Below are 17,830 nucleotides of genomic sequence, written 5' to 3'. Positions count from 1 at the left end.
TCACTTGTTAGAGTGCACAGCGGAATGCGGTCCGACCCGCTATACCCACGAGCCAGCGCCCTACTAGGCCTCAGGTCCACCGAATTCCAACCAACCAAGGCATTGGTTCTAACTCAATCCAAAAGACAAGCCTGATGGGTGAGGATTGCCTCACCTTATATGTTGTGCTCCCCCACCATCAACTTCCAATATGGGACTAAATCTAACATCTGCCCGCGGGTGGGACCCGTAGGCACAGCCCGCAAGAATGAGGTGGCCGACGGCAGGAGCAGGGGCGTGGCTTGCGGAGCCAGGGAGAAGGTGGCCGCCAGCAGCGGCAGCAGGCAGGGGCCGCAAGGAGGTGGTGGCGCGGGCCGTCGCACTGAGTGGAGGAGGAGGCGCAGTCCACCGTCGGTGTGGAGGAGGCGCGGGCCGCCGCCGCTTGATGAAGGAGGAGGCGGTGGGTTTGGGCGATGAGAATGCGAGGAAGAAGACGAGGCTAGGCGAATGGATAAGAGGAAAGGAGGAAAAAAATAAAAGCGAAAGAAAAAGGATAGGAGATGAGAAAAAGAAAGAAAAGAAAGAAAAGAAAAGAGAGAGAAAAAAAGAGAATTTAGATATTTTACAACCTCAATTCAACATGTGAATTTGTTTTGCCTAACGTTTTCCAAAATAGGTGAAGCTCCACTAAATATGACATTCCACTAGAGGAGTCGTAGTTAGAGCTATTTTTAGGGTGCCTTTGGTTGGGTTTTTGGCTGTGGCTTTTGCCTCCAAAAGCCAAAAGCTCAACTAAAGAGCCCAAAAGTTAGATGTGCTTTTGTCCAAAAGCAGCTTTCATTGTAGTACAAATCAAAAGTACCTCTCCCCCTGCTTTTACTAGCTTTTGGGTCAAAGAATTGCCCACCTGCCACTGGTTATGAGATTCTGGTTCACGTTTCTATTTTTTGCCGCACCTCTCCACTGCGAGCTCGCCTAGCGCTACCGCGAGCTTGCCCTGTCGCCGCTCGTTTGCACCGCCGCAACCTCGCCCTGCGGCTGCCTCGCCGCTGCTCCCTTGCACCGTCGTCGCCGTGCCGTCGCCGCACCATCGCGAGCACGCCTCGCTGCCGTCGCGAGGTCGCCGCACCACCGTGAGCTCGAGCTCGTCGCGCCACCCCCGCGAGCGTGCCCCGCCGCCGCCGCCGTCGCGACCTCGTGCCGCCTCAGCTGCCCGCTCGCCTCACCGCAGCGAGCACTCGACCTCTCCACAATACCGCGTCCTCGAGGCAAGAGAGGGGGAGTTGTGGGCGGGAGAGCGAGCTCCGCCGCTGCCTGCGCACAGGTGGAGGAGAGGGGAGGCGTCGGCGTGCGGGAGGAGAATGGGCCCCTTAGTGGTGAGAGAGAGATAGGTGAGAGAGAGAGGAAGAAGATTGTTGAGATGAAGAAGAAGATGGGTGTCATACCCGGTTTCAAAGGCAAAACCAGATGCATATATTACATGTGCATCAGGATCAAAGTTTACACACATGTAACGACTCAGTGAATACCAAAAGACAGTGCCAAAATGTAAAGAGAGTTTTATAATTATTACATGACCGAAAGTCTCATAAACTAAGCAAATAAGTGAGTACTAGCAGGGGAAATAACACGGACGTTTCCACAGGCAGTCGACTGGAAGCACGCTCGCCTAGAACTCATCGAAATCTACATGGAAATCCTCAAATCTCTCGTCTGAGCAGCAGTCTGGGTAGTGTAGATGCAAATAAATAAACACAAGCGTGAGCACATGTCATACTCAGCAAGAGAAGAATAGTATAATAAACACGCAAGGCTTTATAAGTGGAAAGGCCGATGGGTTTAAGCAGTTAGCATTTTAGTTGGTCAAATTTTATTAAGCAACTTAATTACTTGCAAGTATAAGTGTATACCATCCCACAATTAATATAAAACATCCTCAACATAAATTAAATTCACAATTTAAGTCCATCTTCCATATTTTACTCATGTGAGGGTCCAGGCCACTCATGACCGTGAGCACGGCTAACCTGTTAATTTTACACTCTGCAGAGGTAGCACATCTTTACCCACAAGTCGTGTTTCCCATGTTGCCTGGGTTTGCAAAGCCCTTAAACACTTCATTTGGTGAGTGGCTAGGGATTCACTACGAGGTCTTTACAAAGATTCCCTAGTGCGGACTGCTCGCTAGGTTACATGACAGCGCAGTGTATAAGGCTCCCTTAAGGGTAACGTATCTTAACTAAGCCCACAACCCAAACGAGCAGGTCTATACACCAACTACCGACACCCCCTAGCCTTTTTCAGGTAAAGCATATCGCATACTAAGGTTTCTAATTAATTGACCAAGTCAGAGCCATATAGCCTTGTGGTTGCACTGTTGTCCTGGGTGGTCGCTCCATGTTCCGATTAATATTTATGGTCTTGTAATTGAATCATCACAGTTGAACATAGAGCATAAATAAGTATTCATGTTGTTTAATACCATCCCAGTTAAACAAACTAAGCAGCATCTACCATCAAAATTAATTAAGTAACCCGGTTACAAGGTTAGGGTAAAAGAATCTAGTCATCCTTAGTAGGAACCCATCAAAATTAATGCAAGTAATAAATAAAGAATGTAATTGAAATACATGTTGTATAGGTAAAGCGGGTATGCATCAAGTACACTTGCCTTCCACAGGATCCGGAAACTGCTCAGAGTCTTCAAAGCCTTCACCTTCAGCAAACTCCTCGAACTGCTCGTTCTCTACGCATCACACAACGGTACATACAAGCACACAAAGAATAAAATAAGAAAACAGTAAACCAATCAATATGAACAGTACAAAAGACATTACAAAACTGTTGTACGCGTTACAACGATCGCGTGAGCGCAAGAATCGCTCAAAACGGATTTAAAACGAGAAAGATACGCTAAAAACGGTGTTACAGGGGCTTATTTGTGAGAAAACCCGTTAAAAAGGGTTAAACAGAAATAAACCAAGGACTAAAATGCAATTTTATATAAAACCACGAGGGCCAACGAGTAAAAAGGCCAAACTGGATGGCGGGTTCTAATTTCACTAAGCTCAGGGGGTTTTTTGCAAGAAAAAGGACTAAAACGGAATTAGTTTTGAATGCACATGGACTGCAGGTTGATTTTCGGAAAATCTAGGGGCTTAAGTGAAACACGGCCAGGGTTGACCGGTGAGTCTCCTATTGACTTGGGTTGGATCTGTTTCTAGCCGTCAGATCTCGATCGGGCGGCTGAAAAACAAAGGGGCGGCCGGCGGCGGCGGAATGGCCGGCGCTGCTCGCTAGCGCGGCGGGGCTCGCCGGAGGAGCGCCTAGATGACGCTTCGGTGCGCCAAAAATCGCGCGGAGGGGCTCTTGAGCGGGGGCGCGGCACGGGGATGCCGAAGCCGGGGTCGAGGGCGGCGGCCGGCGACGTAGAGGCGCGGCGGCGGCGCTCCGGCGAGCGCGAAGACGCTCGTCCGAGCACGGAACCAAAGGGAAACGGAGGGGTTCGAAGGAGGAGCTCACCGCGAAGCTTCCTATGGTGTCCAAACGGCCGGAGAGAGGGTGAGGCGGCGGATCGACGGCGGCGAGCGAGCTCGGCTAGAAGGCGGCGGCACATGTGGGGTGCAAAGCGAAAGCAAAAAGGGCGGCTAGGGTTCGGGGACCGAGTGCTCAGGGGGGTAAAGGCGCCGCGGGCCGCGGGGCTAGGCCGAGTTGGCCTCGGCGTGCGGGTCCGCGGGCCCAGGTGCAGTGGTGCACGAGAGAGTCCGCTCGGACTCGGCTGGAGGTGGGGGATGACGGGCGGCCCCCACCCGTCAACGAGAGACCAGGGAGAAAAACGGAAAAAAAGAAAAGGCTTGTAACGGGCCGAACTGGGCCGATAGTGAGGAAAAGAAAACGGGAAGTGGGCCGGCGGGGAAAGATTAGCGGCTGGCGGCCCGGGTTTTGATAGAAAAAGAAGAAAAAGAAAAGAAAAAGAAAAAAAGAAGAAGAATTTCGGGCATCCAGAAAATGAATTAAATCATAGAAAAAAGAATAAAACCTCAAAAAATTAAGAAAATTTTTTGGGAGCTTCAGAAACTCGAACACATTCATACAAAAATAAAATATGCACCAGCATGAATGTAAAAAAAATCAATTTAAAGCCTATGGTGAGTTTTAAATATTACAAAATTAATTCCTTTTGACTCCAAAAATTAAATAGCTACTATGAACAGTTTCAGAAGCAAAATTTAGGGTGTTACAATGGTGAGAGAGAGGAAGAAAGTAATTTGCCCCTATGACATATGGGGTCCGCTCGTAAGTGAAATTAGCTTTACCCAAAAGCCACAACTGCTCAACCAAACGGACTTCCAGACTACAGTCCACAACAGTTTTTTCAAAAGCCACAACCCACAACAGTTTTTCCAAAAACCACAGCCCAACTAAACACACCCTTAATGGAGGCGAAGTGTTGCGACCCTTGCTATTTATAAAACTAGGAGATTCCCCACGCGTTTCTGCGGGATTTGAGAAAGCTTTTCGATAACTATGATAAAAAACACAATAATTCTTTAAATAAAAGCTATGAAGAGCATGTAGTAATATAAATAAGCACTTAGATCGAGTTTGCTAAAAATAAAAAATGATATATTTTCTAATAAAGAAAAGTTCGTATAATTTTGGTTAAATTTGAAAAATTATAGTGTAAAATCACCTTGATTAGGGGGCCAGGCCCCTGCCTGCCCCCTGTCTCCACCACTGCCCGCGCCCCTGCAAGGGAGGGCATAGCTATGCCGAAGAAGAGCACAACAATGGGGAAGGTGAAGAAGGCCGCAAAAACCACTGACAGCATCTTGTAGGTTAGTGCTTCCATGACGAGGCGCAACGCGAGAAAATTTGAGGCGAAGCAGAATGGTTCAGGGACAGATGGTTTTCGATCTTCCTCCAGCGATGCAGATGTTTTATAGAGAGTTGGAAAGGCGGATATTCTCGACCCCGACGACCCATTTTATTGCCTTTGTGACCATTTATATTTTATTGCCTTTGTGACCATTTATTTTGAGTGGAGCACTTGATGTAGGTTAAGGAGAAAGAAAGACATGAGAATCAATTTACTTTGAGTGGAGCATTTGTTGTAGGGGAAGGAGATAAGAAAGACATGAGAATTAAATCAAAGTGATTATTTATTTTGAGTGGAGCACAGAAGATGTGTGTACTAGGTGCAGATATGAAATTGGTGTAAGGATAATGTGATGTGATGTTCATGTGTAAGCTAATTAAGGTTTTGTTTCAATTGTTTTGCTTCCTACATGCATGCATGACGATACATGTGTGACCGGAAATAATCGACGTGCAACTTTTAAGCTTGATCATGCATGACGATACATGTGTGACTTTGAATAACCGATGTGCAACTTTCATGTTTTATTATATTGATTGCCGCGAGCCGGTGGAAAAAGTCCATGGGTTTTGTGATCATTTATTGAGTGGAGCACTTGTTGCAGGGGAAGGAGATAGAAAGATACGAGACTAAGGCCACTTTAAGTGGATGTTTCATGAAAGTTTTATGCACATTGAATAGGGTGTCATGTCACTATTTTAGATGATGTGACACTAGTTTAATAAAGAGAAAGATTAAGTAAGTTTTATCTAGATGAAACCATGTATGTACGGTTACCAACTCTTGAGGAGTCTTAGAATTAAATAGGATGAGAGTCTATGAAATAGCAAATATGAAACAATACATTGTAGAGTGAATTTCATTCAAGTTTCATTTGTATTTTGGTGATGTCGCACTTTTGTTGGTGATGTCGCATTTTTGGAAACAACAAAATGAAAATCCTATTAGAATTAACCTAAAGCAAAGTGATCATTTATTTTGAGTGGATAACCGAAGATGAAAAAACATAAGCTAAAATAAAAGTTAATGGCTTGTGGTGGCCGGTGGGGGTCTATAGATACGATGAAAGGGAGCCCAAACCTTGCGATCCAGCGGCTGTTGCGACGCGCAGCACGGGGATGACGACATCGAAGAGTCGTACTCACAGACGGAAGGCACTTCATTTTCTTTTTCCATAAAACCCCTGGCCTCAGAGAGAAATTGCGCAAACCAAACAAACACCCTCCACCTCCAGCTCCTTTGCCCCCAATCGAATCGAAGGCTCCCGAGACCTAGCGCGATGTCCGCCATGGAGACCGACATCAACGCGCCGCCGCCGCCCGCACCCGCCGGCGAGGGCTCCTCCGCGGCCGGCCCGTCCTCATCCTCCTCCCGCAAGCCCAACAAGCGCTTCGAGATCAAGAAGTGGAACGCCGTCGCGCTCTGGGCATGGGGTTTGCACGCGCGCTCGTCCTTCCACCCTGGATTTCCTTCCTGTAGATTAGAATTTGGATCCAATCTGATCTGCTGTTTGTCCCGTTTACTCCCCTGCAGATATCGTCGTCGATAACTGCGCCATCTGCCGCAACCACATCATGGATCTATGTACGTTCTGGGGGTCCTTCGGCACCGTGTTAGTCAGGGTTAGGGTTCTATGGGTTTGAGCTTGTTCGTTCATTGGGTGCAGGCATCGAGTGCCAGGCGAACCAGGCCAGCGCCACCAGCGAGGAGTGCACTGTCGCTTGGGGTACGAATCCGATCTCCTATACCCATTCGTTGTATTTTGCTTATGTTTGTTTCCGCTTAATATAGAAATACAAACATAAAAGGGAGTATAGAGCACTGTTTGCCTGCATGGCCGTTTCGCAACAGTACCACAATGGCTTACCATTTACCATTTGGGCGCGAACGGCCGCTAAGCCCGACTAGCTAGCCGGCTCAGTAGCACCCCCTGCCTGCCGGCCAGGGTTCGATCCCCTTTGGTGGCGGATTTTCCGGTGGGTAGTGCAGGGGTAAAAAAATCCTTCGTTTGTCCCCATGTCCAAAGCATTGTCTGGGTCCGGCCTAACTCACAAGGCGACGGGCCACTATGTATGGGTGGGGGCAGGGGTTCGGGGGATTTCTTGACCTGTGTGAGAAGGTCTTCTTCTTAATACAATGCCGTGGGGGCGGTCTTTCCCCCTGCAGGTCAAGTTTTTTTATTTATTTACCATTTAGGCTTACACTGGTATAGAGGATTGGCTCATAACATAAATATAAAAGACATGAAAATAACCATAGTGTCTTACCCTTACCTCTCGTCATGTGGAATAATTAGTAATGAATTATAGGTTACACATAGTACTATTTGCATGTCTCATTGTGGTAAGTTTTGGGATATCAATTTTGTGTGCCAATTTATATAGTTGACAATTATGCATGGTTTAAAAGGCGTTGCCTATTCGTCGCCTTAGCGTCTAGGTGCTAAAAGTTTCTGGGCGTCAGGGTCGCCCAACTCTGCATGCGTAAGGTGTCTTCCTTGCTCGATTTGTCGTCCGAGTGTTGCCAAGTCGCCCCTGGCATGAAAAAACAGGGGGTGCACGGGAGAAGAAGCGGGGGTGCGGGAGGAGATTGGAAGAAAATCGCTCCTGCGTGGAATTTCGTGCCTTCCGCCTGCCGCGCGGGAAGAAATTGAGGGCGAGAGATAAGGGCCGGAGGTAGGGAAGAGAAGGGGGAGAGCGGAATCAGACCTTCTAGAGGCTAGACGTGCCGGAGTTCGCACTTTTCCTGCCTGGCGAGATCCTACTGGCGCATCCAGCCGCAGCAGACCAAATCCCTGCCGTATCGCGGGTGCGCGAGCGCAGCCCAGCCAGCGACGCCACATATGTCTCCCTGTCGCTCTTCGCATCCCCTCCAACAGCTCGATTGGAGCCCAGCAATCCGCTAGATTGAGCAGTACTGCTTGTCTGCTCCACCCTGCCTCCTTGCTGTCCACCTGCTTCAAGTCACCTTCCCGCAGGCCCTTAGTTCTGACCTCTGTTCCTGCAGGCCCCATCCCTTCCCACTAGGCATTAGAGACTAGTTTATGGCTATTGGCTTTTGAGAGATGAGACATCAAACATTTTAGATTTGCTATCTTACTACCAGTAGTCTAGCACTCTGGTAGCACTACAAAGATATTTTCTGGATACTTATGCTAAGTATTGGTAATATTAAAGTCCGATTAGCTTCTGAATTTTAGTGGCATTATATTTTAAGATGTTTGTATGGCACCGCCTAGGCGAGTAGGCGTCCGGAAGGGCTTGCCTCGCCTTACCGCCTTTTAAACCAAGCAACTATGATTACGGTATTGCTCTAGCTGAGTAATCTCATTGGACAAATTGGTTTCAACTCCTTTTAACTGAATGCTCTTTCCAACAAGTCAATGTGAACTCAGTTACTTTATTTTGGTTCAATGTGCAAATCAATAAATTAGTTCCATAGTTATACTGAAGCAATGCTAGTAATTTGAAAAATCTCAAAATTGCAACCCAATTGCCTTTGCCTCTTTAGAAATGTGAAGCTCGTATTACTTGAAATGCTGAAAATGTAGCACACTAGGAAGAAATAATATAGCAGTGAACTCTCATTTATTTTTAATCTTAGATAAGTGGCTGATGTGTTGCTTAACCTCATTAGGCTTTTTTTATTATACCTGACCTGGCTTTCATCTGTAAATGACTGTTGCTTAATTTAACATGCTGAGCTTACTTGAAATGCTGCAAATGTTATGACACTAGGTAGCATGTGTATCTCTTAAATTGCTAGATACCTGACATAGTGGTGAAGTATTATGGCATGTCTGTTGAAATTTTGATTTAGTTGGGAACTTTCAAATATAAATATAATCTTGGATAAGTGATAGATAATGCATAACCTCCCAGTATCAGGCTTTTATCTTGAAATTACTTTTTGTAGCCAAATACAAATGAACCTTATTAACAATTTCTTGCAACACACATGGCCTAATTAAACATTCACACTCGATGCATGCATGTACTGCGCTCCTATCTGAACTAAGACCATTGCAAGCCCATCACAATATCCACGTTAACACGTTTGTGCTTTGCTCTCATAGCCTCTGCTCATATGTTCTTTGAATGTTCCACTTGGGCTCCTGTTCAGTGAACTTTTCTCTGTGTAGCGCTGATGTTAGAAACTTATCTCACCCATGTCCACAGTTGGAAATAAAGAGAATTGATGCTGGCTCAAAAAATAAGTGGAATGCTTGTATAAAGCTTTTGCATATTGTCTGTACAAATGAATTATTGGAACATTTGACGTGGTTCCTGCTCATTAATGACAAGTGAAGTTTTTTAGTCATGGTTTTGCATTATGTGATGATGATATTTGGCTTAATTGATTCTTCAGCTTCATTAGGTCTAATAAGGTATGTTTTGCACGCTGCAGGTGTCTGTAATCATGCTTTTCACTTCCACTGCATCAGCAGGTGGCTTAAGACTCGCCAAGTGTGCCCATTAGGTAGCTGCAGCTCCTCCTGTATATGATTTGATTTTTTAATTCATTCTTCTGAGCATCGCATACTGACAAACCACACTATCTTGCAGACAACAGTGAGTGGGAGTTCCAGAAATATGGCCACTAGAGCCTGGGTCACCCGCATGTGCCGTTGGAGCTTGTTTCTGGCTACTGCTGCTGCAATCTAAGTGTTTTGTCTGCCAAACAGCTCGTTCTTTTGCTGCTTTCAATGCCTGCATCTATCGCCCGTCAATTATCACTGGTAGTGCGTCCATCCTGGGCTTGTATTTGGATGATTCATTGAGGACCATATTATAGTAGTTCCTTATCAATGTTATGTGGATCTGCATAAGTGAGCTTGAATTGTGCTGTGGTACATTTCTAAAGTCTGGTGCTTTTACATGCTTCTGCCTCTTAAAATCCGTGTATACCTTCTCGACTTGAAAGAAGTGGGTCGGCTAACTTTCGGCTGATTGTGTTAGTTTTAGGGGAGGTACCAGATTCTGGTGGAATGATACTTGTCGAATGCCGCCCATATGTACTAGGATTTCAAAAACTAAATTTTGAATTTTAACAATCGATTAGCTGTTACATATATGTTTTGTATGAAGCTTGTATATCTATATATCTATATCTTATAATTAAATTATAACACAGATAATATAATGTAAGACATTGATGGTCACATTAAACTTGTGCAAATAAAACATACCAATAAGCATTTCGTAGAGCTTTTTAATGGTGAAAGTAAACTTCTAAACACTCCAATTTTATCCCGTGGGTCAAGTTCGTCCCAACTCTTTCAAATTGGACAATATAGCCCTCAACTTTTGTTTTGAGGTCAAACTTATCCTTATGTTGATATTATACTTCATAGTAACATGATAAATGTAAAATGTTCCTTTTATCCTTGGTTTCTTTTTCCACTCCTCAATTTAGTGTCACTGTTTGCTCAACTTTCCACATCATTTTATGACTTTGTTCGGCTAGCTTGTCAGCCAGCCAGCAGCGATTTTTTTTCACATTAAATCAGCACCAGCCATCCATATTTTTCTTAAATATGATGCATGCGTAAATAAATTTTATACTTCAAATTAAACACTTTGTGATGTTCAGCTCTTAAATGAATTTAGAAGAGGAAGAAGTCAGGGGCAAAGGACTTTTTGCACAAATCTTATGTTATTATGGAGTATATAGTATTAGCATAAGGATGTGTTTGACCAAAAAATGAAAGTTGAGGGAAAGTTGAGGGATGAATTTGACCATCGAATCAAAGTTGATGGACTAAAACATCTATTTTGCCAAAAAAGAAAATGGAGGGAGTAAAGATGGAAAGGTGTAGAGTTGAGGTCGAGCGTCGGGGCTACTCTGTGCACGTCATACTGCACCTGAAGGGACGCATCTGATTCCGCCCAGACTTTCCACACTTCAGGCATCAAAATTTATAAGGAACACATGCAATTTATTCATGCGAAGGCATGATTTACGTTCCGGAGGGGAGCTAGATGGCCACTAATGCTTCATCTAGCTCCAGAATGACCAGTGGACACGTCGCCTACCCGCGCACACTTCATATACTTATGCAAGGACAGGGCTCCGGCCAGATGATGTCTGTAGGCTCGCTGCATATCTCCTCGCCCACAGATCATAATGGATGATCTCCTCAAGCGATGGCCTTGTTACCAGCTCGTTCCTATGGGCGTCACATGTAAGCTCCACCACCTTGAAGATGTCCAGGTAGCTAATCCTGCAAATCAAGTGAAACGGGGGAATGAATTAGTTGTATGCATATGTAAAACAACGATAGCAAATATTTGTTCTTGAATGCTGAATGCAGCAACAGAATTTCTCCTATTTGAACTAATTTTGTAAAAGTAAAGCCGTGAACTTTAAATCATGATCGAGTACTCCTCTTATTAAATTCCCCTAATGGAGTATGCATGTAGATCAATATCTTTTCAATTTCCAGACAGAGAAACCCATCTCTATGATTGACATTTTATCTCAATGCCAATTCATCATAAATGGCTATAGCGCTATAGGTTGGCAATAGCAACAGCAGGTGGCCCATTGTTACAATAGTTTAGATAAAGATTGATTCTATAAAGTTATTCTAATCCATAATGTAGGTTCAAGAGGTGCTTGAGAATAATAGCTTTAAGAACATACATTCTCCTTCCAACTCACATTTTTTTAAGTGCAGCAGATGTCTGGGCTTTAGTTGGCCCAATTTTTTCCAATTGCAGCAATCAACATAACATATCTTGCCTTATAAATTGCAGAATATTTCGCAAGCCAAATCAAAAGATGGCAATAAACATGCAATGCTTATCTGGAAGAAAGCGGACAAAAGTTGACAATATGCAGAAAGAATCATACTTTTCATCAATGAACAACTCCACAGCCTTCTCGTTAGCAGCACTCAGGACACCTGTCATGGTGCCCCCAGCCCGCCCAGCTGCATAGGCGAGGTCCATTGAAGGGTATTTTACATTGTCAGGAGCTTTGAACGTCAGTGAACCCAACCTGCATTAGCCAATTGGAAATCAAATCTGGGTGCCCAAAAATTGTTAACATGTCCTGCTTACAATTTAACTGATTGTTTGTAGTTCCCTTAATTTCTCAACCAGTTCTTGTTTCACATCATCCTTAAAGAAGCATATTCTTGTTTCGCAGCCTAACCATGGTTATTACTAGTAACCAGACGTAGGTTAGTCAACCAGTTCAAATCATATAATCATTGGAAATTATTGCAGTAAGTTTAGGTCAATGTCCAAGCTAGATGAGTTAAGTGGAAATTCATCTAAGTACATTCACATATTTACTTTCTGTGGCTGTCATAATATTTGCTAGTTATAGATTCATTCTTAACTTGTACAAAGCCAAGCTTCTCATGGTGGACCACTTAGGGCATTCCCAACCCTCCATGTAGGATGGTGTCCGTGACATTACTTACATTGCCACATAGGACTCTTAGCTGATGAGGCACTATACTTTTAATCAAGAAAATAGGACTCAAGTTCTTGGATGTCATTTCCAAATAAAAGTATCAGCTGTATTGCAAAGAGCAAAGGAGTTGTGGAGATGTCATACTTGCAAAGATCCAGACGGGGCCAGGTGACCTCAGAGCAATAAATTCTATCTGGCCAAGATAAGGTGTACAAGATTGGTATTCTCATATCTGGCCATCCCAGCTGAGCTAGGACAGACGAGTCCTGCGAAAATAGAAATCCATGAATGCTAAAGCCATTACAGAAACATATGCACCATAATGACCTGAAACAATCATAAACTTGAGATTATGCTCAGATGCTGGCATGCAAGGATGGCAGCTGGAAATAAAAATCCAAAGAAGGAATAAGCAGGGATATGTTACAGGGGTAGGAAGCACTACATCTGACTGAGGAGAATACCTAAACAATTGCTTTTTAGTAAAGCTTATAACAAAAGCTCACCTGGGTTTCAACCATAGAGTGTATGATAGACTGTGGGTGAATCACAATCTCAATGTCATCGTATTCAGAGCCAAATAAATAATGTGCTTCGATAACTTCTAAGCCCTAGAAGAATCAAGTTGTCACTTCAGTGTTTAATAGGAGAAAATACAGGTTCAGTAAAGTTTTCAAAAGAAATATGATAGAGCTCTAAGTCACCTTGTTGAATAAAGTTGCAGAATCTACTGTGATCTTCTTCCCCATATTCCAGTTTGGATGCTTTAATGCGTCAGCGACTTTTACATCTTTCAATTTGTCAACTGGCCAGTCTCTGTAATGATCAATTGATATGAGATGGATTCGTATGTTTCTAGAAGTACATAAACACATATGGGAATGCACTTGCCTGAAAGCACCACCTGATGCAGTTAGAATAATGCGACGAAGTGCTCCTTCAGGCAAACCTTGTATACACTGGCACAAGAGAAGCAGACTCCAATAAGCAAAGAACATCATAAAAACATAAAATGCAACTCCACACTGAGAGAGATAACACCACCATTGCATTATAGTTTGTTTAAGCATCCAAAGCAAGTACATACATTTCCCAATCTCACACCAAATATGCATATAGTAATGAAAATACAGCTACAACAAGTAATCATTTTGTGATATACCTGAAATATTGCAGAGTGCTCAGAATCAGCAGGAAGAATTTTCACTTTGTGTTTGTGTGCAAGGGGAAGAACGAAAGGGCCACCTGCAATAAGCGTCTCTTTGTTCGCCAACGCAATGTCTTTACCAGCTTCAATTGCAGCAACTGTAGGCTAAGAGAACAAACGATACAGAGTTAAGGAGTCAGCCACATTTACTGACAATTTAGCTTGCTATCTTTTATTTTGGTACACTGCACTTGTTCACATCTACCCAAAACAGAAGAAAGAAATTGTAATAATAATTAAAAAACAAAACAATATGGAAATGTAAAAATTATATTAAGATATTTGGCAGTCTGAAAGTAAAAGTAAAACCATCTAGTTATGATTCCTCCACTTCTCTTGATACTGCAGTATAATAATATAGGGGGCCATGGAACTTTGTGGGCATGGAACTTGGTTCTCGAACAATACAAATATGACAAGCAATAGGATAATGACATATAAAACCACTACTAATTGAATTGTTGCATCAAATCTGGGATGCCAAAGATACCAGCCTATGCCTGGTAACAAAGTAATGCTCTATCTTCATATTGTATATGATACTGTTGTAATTTTATCTGTACAACTTTTAATTACCTTATAAACATATAACTATATCAACCCAAAATAGTTCAGATATCTAGACAAATCTTTAGTAGACACTTTTTAACTTCAAAATAAGTTAATTTCATAACTTGCCATGAGGTCATCCAATTCAAGCTTATACCCAGTGAAACATTCATGCAACCAAATGACATCAGAGTAGTTCTCTCTTTTTTTTGCAATTTTTTTTCCTATTACAGAGCTTAGTGCAGATAAATTTATTGACCTAAAAGAAAGCACAACATAAAGGAAAGCACCAAGATAAATATACTAAATAGAAAGTACATTACCTTCAGCCCTGCACACCCAACTATCCCTGTGACAACTGTAGCTGCATCTGGGTGTCGAGCGACCTAGTATTCAAGGGTTGAATATTTGAGAAACTTCAAGACCAAACCTCTAGTTATTCGCTGATATAGGATAACTAGAAATGCCTTACCTCTATGATGCCTTGCTCCCCAGGAATAATTTCTGGCTTCTCTTCACAATCAGCTAAGGCTTCTTTCAGCTCATCAACTAATGATTCGTTTCTTACAGCAACTAGTTTTGGTTTGAATGTTTTGACCTGTAAAACAGTAAATAACATACAGAATACTCAAACGAGTGCATAATTTTGTCTTACAAGTTGCTCAAATGAGCTCAAAATTTTCTCTTTCAAGTTTGATAAAAGAAAAGGTAAAAAGGAAAGAATCTGCTTGGAAGATCACTGTACCTGATCAGCTAGAAGAGTCACATTGGAGCCAGCAGCAAGAGCAACAACTTGGAACTTATCAGGATTCTCCGCAACAATGTCCAATGTCTTTCAATTATGCAAAAGATGGAATATTAGTGCTGCATAATATCAATGTCCATCTGTCCCTAGTTATAGCTATTATTCGGTGCATTATTAATAGCTAATTCCAAAATAAATTGTTATTAGCAACACAGGTTCATTAGACTTGAAACCTAAATAAAGCCGACAAGTTACAGAAAGAAGAGAAATTTATTACATCAAACTACTACAAATGGTCTGAAGGGAAAATTCTAAAGTAACATGAAAAAATACTAATCTTACTGGTTTCACACAGATGCATGTGCAACAATTCACCAAAGTTTTGATGTATCAACTACCAACATTATTCGCAGAGCAACCAGAAGATTGTTAAGGACTAATAAATTTCATCCGTAAGCCACCAGTTACTCTCTTTACCTGTGTTCCTATGGAACCAGTTGATCCAACAATCGAGATAGGCTTCGGGCCATCCCACAACCTCCGGCCAGGTTCAGCTACAGCTCGCCCAGGCCATGCTGGTGGTGGAGCCTGTTGCATAGAACAGCATGTCCTTCTCAGAGAATTTGCTCTTTTGCCCTTCCTTTGATATGTAAAATCCACTACAATGAGACAGATCAAAGTAAGAGTGCAAGACTACAAAACAACACTACTAACCAGAAATCACACAAGAAGTATCTACAACCAAGAAAGACCGCTGCAAAACAAGCACGACTGGAATATGGTCAACAAAGTCAACGAATTTAAATCCTGAATCATTGCGCCTAACTTTGACCGATTTATCTTCCTGTTGGCCATGCTGCTCGTGTGCTCATTCATGTAAACATCAATTCCATGTGTACCAGACTAATTGGCCTATCAGTGTGTGACGACAGCGTTGCTACTACCTACGGATCATATCAAATCACTAGAAAGTATAACTGAATTGGAATCTAAGGAGAATATATTCTAAGAACATCAGATATTCCATCTGCTGAAGTAACAAAGCACAAGTTGAGGCCCAGATATTTCAGGATTTAATGCACCCAGCCTTGTTTGCCTTGTTTAGATTCCAAAACCCAAAATGCAAAAATTTTGTAAATCGCTTGTATGATGTTTTAAATGTAGTCAAAAAATAAATTCGTCTCGTAGTTTACAGACGAGATCTGTAATTAGTTTTGTGTTTAGTCTACATTTAATACTTCAAATATTGAAGATTCCATCCAAAAATGCAAAAATATAAAATGCAAAGTGAACTAAACACACCCCACATTCTCGAAATTTCAGCCTTGGAACCCGTGTTGGAGAGAATTCTGTCTGTTATCTCAAAGTAAGGTAAAAGAATTATAACTTTTTTTCTCAGATAACCGAAAATTCTGCCTTTTAGGATGTCAAAATCATAACAGTTAGAATCAAAGTTTGCAACTTTACAATGACTAACTATACCCTCCAAAGTTCGCAGTTCCCATGCACTCTATACGGGGCCGGGCCCCAAAAATAACTCCAAATAAGAAAATCACGAACCATACTAATCCAACCCAATCAACGCAGGCTCACAGTCACCAAACTTCTGCACCGCTATTAGTGTTTTCTAATTGCAGATGACGCATAGACGCCAAGGAGGGAATAGACCATCGAAGTGAACCATGAACAACAGGACGGCAAAAAGACTAGTCTTTGCTCACCGACACTAAAAATTTCTCTCTCTACCATTGCAATCCTCTTGGAACCCAAAAGTAACTGTTTGAGTCAATCGGAATGGATCAAGAAAGCATCAAAATGGCCGAAAAACACGGGATACCAAAGGCGAGGGCATCAGGCCTGAAAAGCAAGAAGATAAGCTCATGCACCGATCGAGGAAGAGGAGGCACCGAAAGAGGCAAAGATCCAACCTTTGTGCTGGCCGAAAGTACCCCTGCTGGAGTCGAGGAAGGAGACGGCGCTGAGCTCCCCCGGGAACGACGCCTTGAGTGCAGCCATCCCGGCCGGCTTCTTGGAGAGGCTGCGGTAATGGCCGGGGGATGAGCGGGGAGAGGAGGAGAGGGAGGGGAGCTGTGGTGCCGTGGTGGTGGCCGTCGCTCAGGTCGACCGTGGAGGGAGCGGTGGGAGATTGAGCCGAGATATATAAACAGGAGGGAGAAATGTGTGGAGATAAGACGAGGTGGGAATATGAGAGTCCATTAGGCTGTCCACAATGGCAAGAGCAAGAGCAAATTTGTTCTTGCCTCGTTTCCCACACTCTCTCTGTCTCTGTCTACAGTGCCAAACAGTACATCTACAGTGCCAAACAGTAGATTTACTCCTCCATTTCCTCCTATCGCTGTGGACGGTCTTGGGTGCCACCGCAACCGGCCGATGCTCGCTCTCTCCCTCTCGCTCTCCATCGTTTTTGTATTGCACTATTGCTTGCTTTGTGAGCTGTGACTAGTGTGGACAAAATAATGGGCTGGTGGTAGTGGCTAGTCGCCTAGGCCTTTGCCGTCTCACTACTCATGACTGGGTGGCACTGGGGGATAAGTGAGTCGTCAAAAACTACTACTTTTGGAGTCTTCTACTTTCCTTGTGCATACGCTGATGGTAGATCCCAGAATTTAAATTCTAGTGTATGGGACGTCAAAAGATCCTTCTTGGATTACTTCGTGTATATGCCATGTATATAAAAATTTGTTGTATCAGTAGATATACAGTCAAACTATTTTGACCTAATATTTATTTTAAGAACATTTAGATCGGCACATATAGAGATATTATGAGCGGTGGACTGCTGCGTCAAGCACCTTCCCAATTCTTGTTTTGTTCCGTTTGCATCAACATATATCTAGCATACGTTTTCAATCATTCTTGTTTTAGTATTTGCATTTTTTATTTTAAATAATTTATACTACGCAGCAAAACGGGGACAGAGGGATTGTATAGTGTTGGTGTCCTGACCCGATGGTCCGGCACCAACTAGTGATGATACTGCGTGTCCCTAGTCCCAAATGGTTGATGCAAGAGGCAACACAGTAAC

At 43.2% G+C, this 17,830-nt stretch overlaps 2 protein-coding genes across 3 annotated transcripts; one reads left to right on the top strand and one right to left on the bottom strand.

The window, feature by feature from the left end:
- Nucleotides 1-6,053: 6,053 nt before the first annotated feature.
- On the top strand, nt 6,054-9,869 carry LOC120676393 (RING-box protein 1-like). The gene is made up of 5 exons (XM_039957657.1): nt 6,054-6,291; nt 6,392-6,442; nt 6,525-6,584; nt 9,266-9,337; nt 9,424-9,869. The coding sequence occupies exons 1-5, from the start codon at nt 6,138-6,140 to the stop codon at nt 9,459-9,461; spliced, it is 375 nt and encodes a 124-aa protein (XP_039813591.1). The 5' UTR covers nt 6,054-6,137; the 3' UTR covers nt 9,462-9,869.
- A 625-nt stretch (nt 9,870-10,494) lies between these two features.
- LOC120676392 (1-deoxy-D-xylulose 5-phosphate reductoisomerase, chloroplastic-like) lies at nt 10,495-16,988 on the bottom strand. 2 transcript variants are annotated; one of them, XM_039957656.1, is made up of 13 exons: nt 16,713-16,988; nt 16,506-16,641; nt 15,262-15,443; nt 14,785-14,871; nt 14,512-14,637; nt 14,363-14,425; nt 13,446-13,595; nt 13,175-13,242; nt 12,988-13,099; nt 12,790-12,894; nt 12,428-12,549; nt 11,714-11,860; nt 10,495-11,081 (listed from the first exon to the last, which is right to left on the bottom strand). In XM_039957656.1, the coding sequence occupies exons 2-13, from the start codon at nt 16,531-16,533 to the stop codon at nt 10,913-10,915; spliced, it is 1,359 nt and encodes a 452-aa protein (XP_039813590.1). In that variant the 5' UTR covers nt 16,534-16,641; nt 16,713-16,988; the 3' UTR covers nt 10,495-10,912. The 2 variants fall into 2 exon arrangements, with proteins under 2 accessions (XP_039813590.1, XP_039813589.1); XM_039957655.1 differs by lacking the exon at nt 16,506-16,641 and having other exon boundaries at nt 16,713-16,986.
- Between the last annotated feature and the right edge of the window lie 842 nt (nt 16,989-17,830).

This window comes from Panicum virgatum, chromosome 5N (assembly GCF_016808335.1).
Source record: "Panicum virgatum strain AP13 chromosome 5N, P.virgatum_v5, whole genome shotgun sequence".
In the NCBI taxonomy this organism is placed as follows: Eukaryota; Viridiplantae; Streptophyta; class Magnoliopsida; order Poales; family Poaceae; genus Panicum; species Panicum virgatum.
Note: the sequence above shows the minus strand (reverse complement) of the source record. Positions and strands in the feature narration are given on the sequence as shown.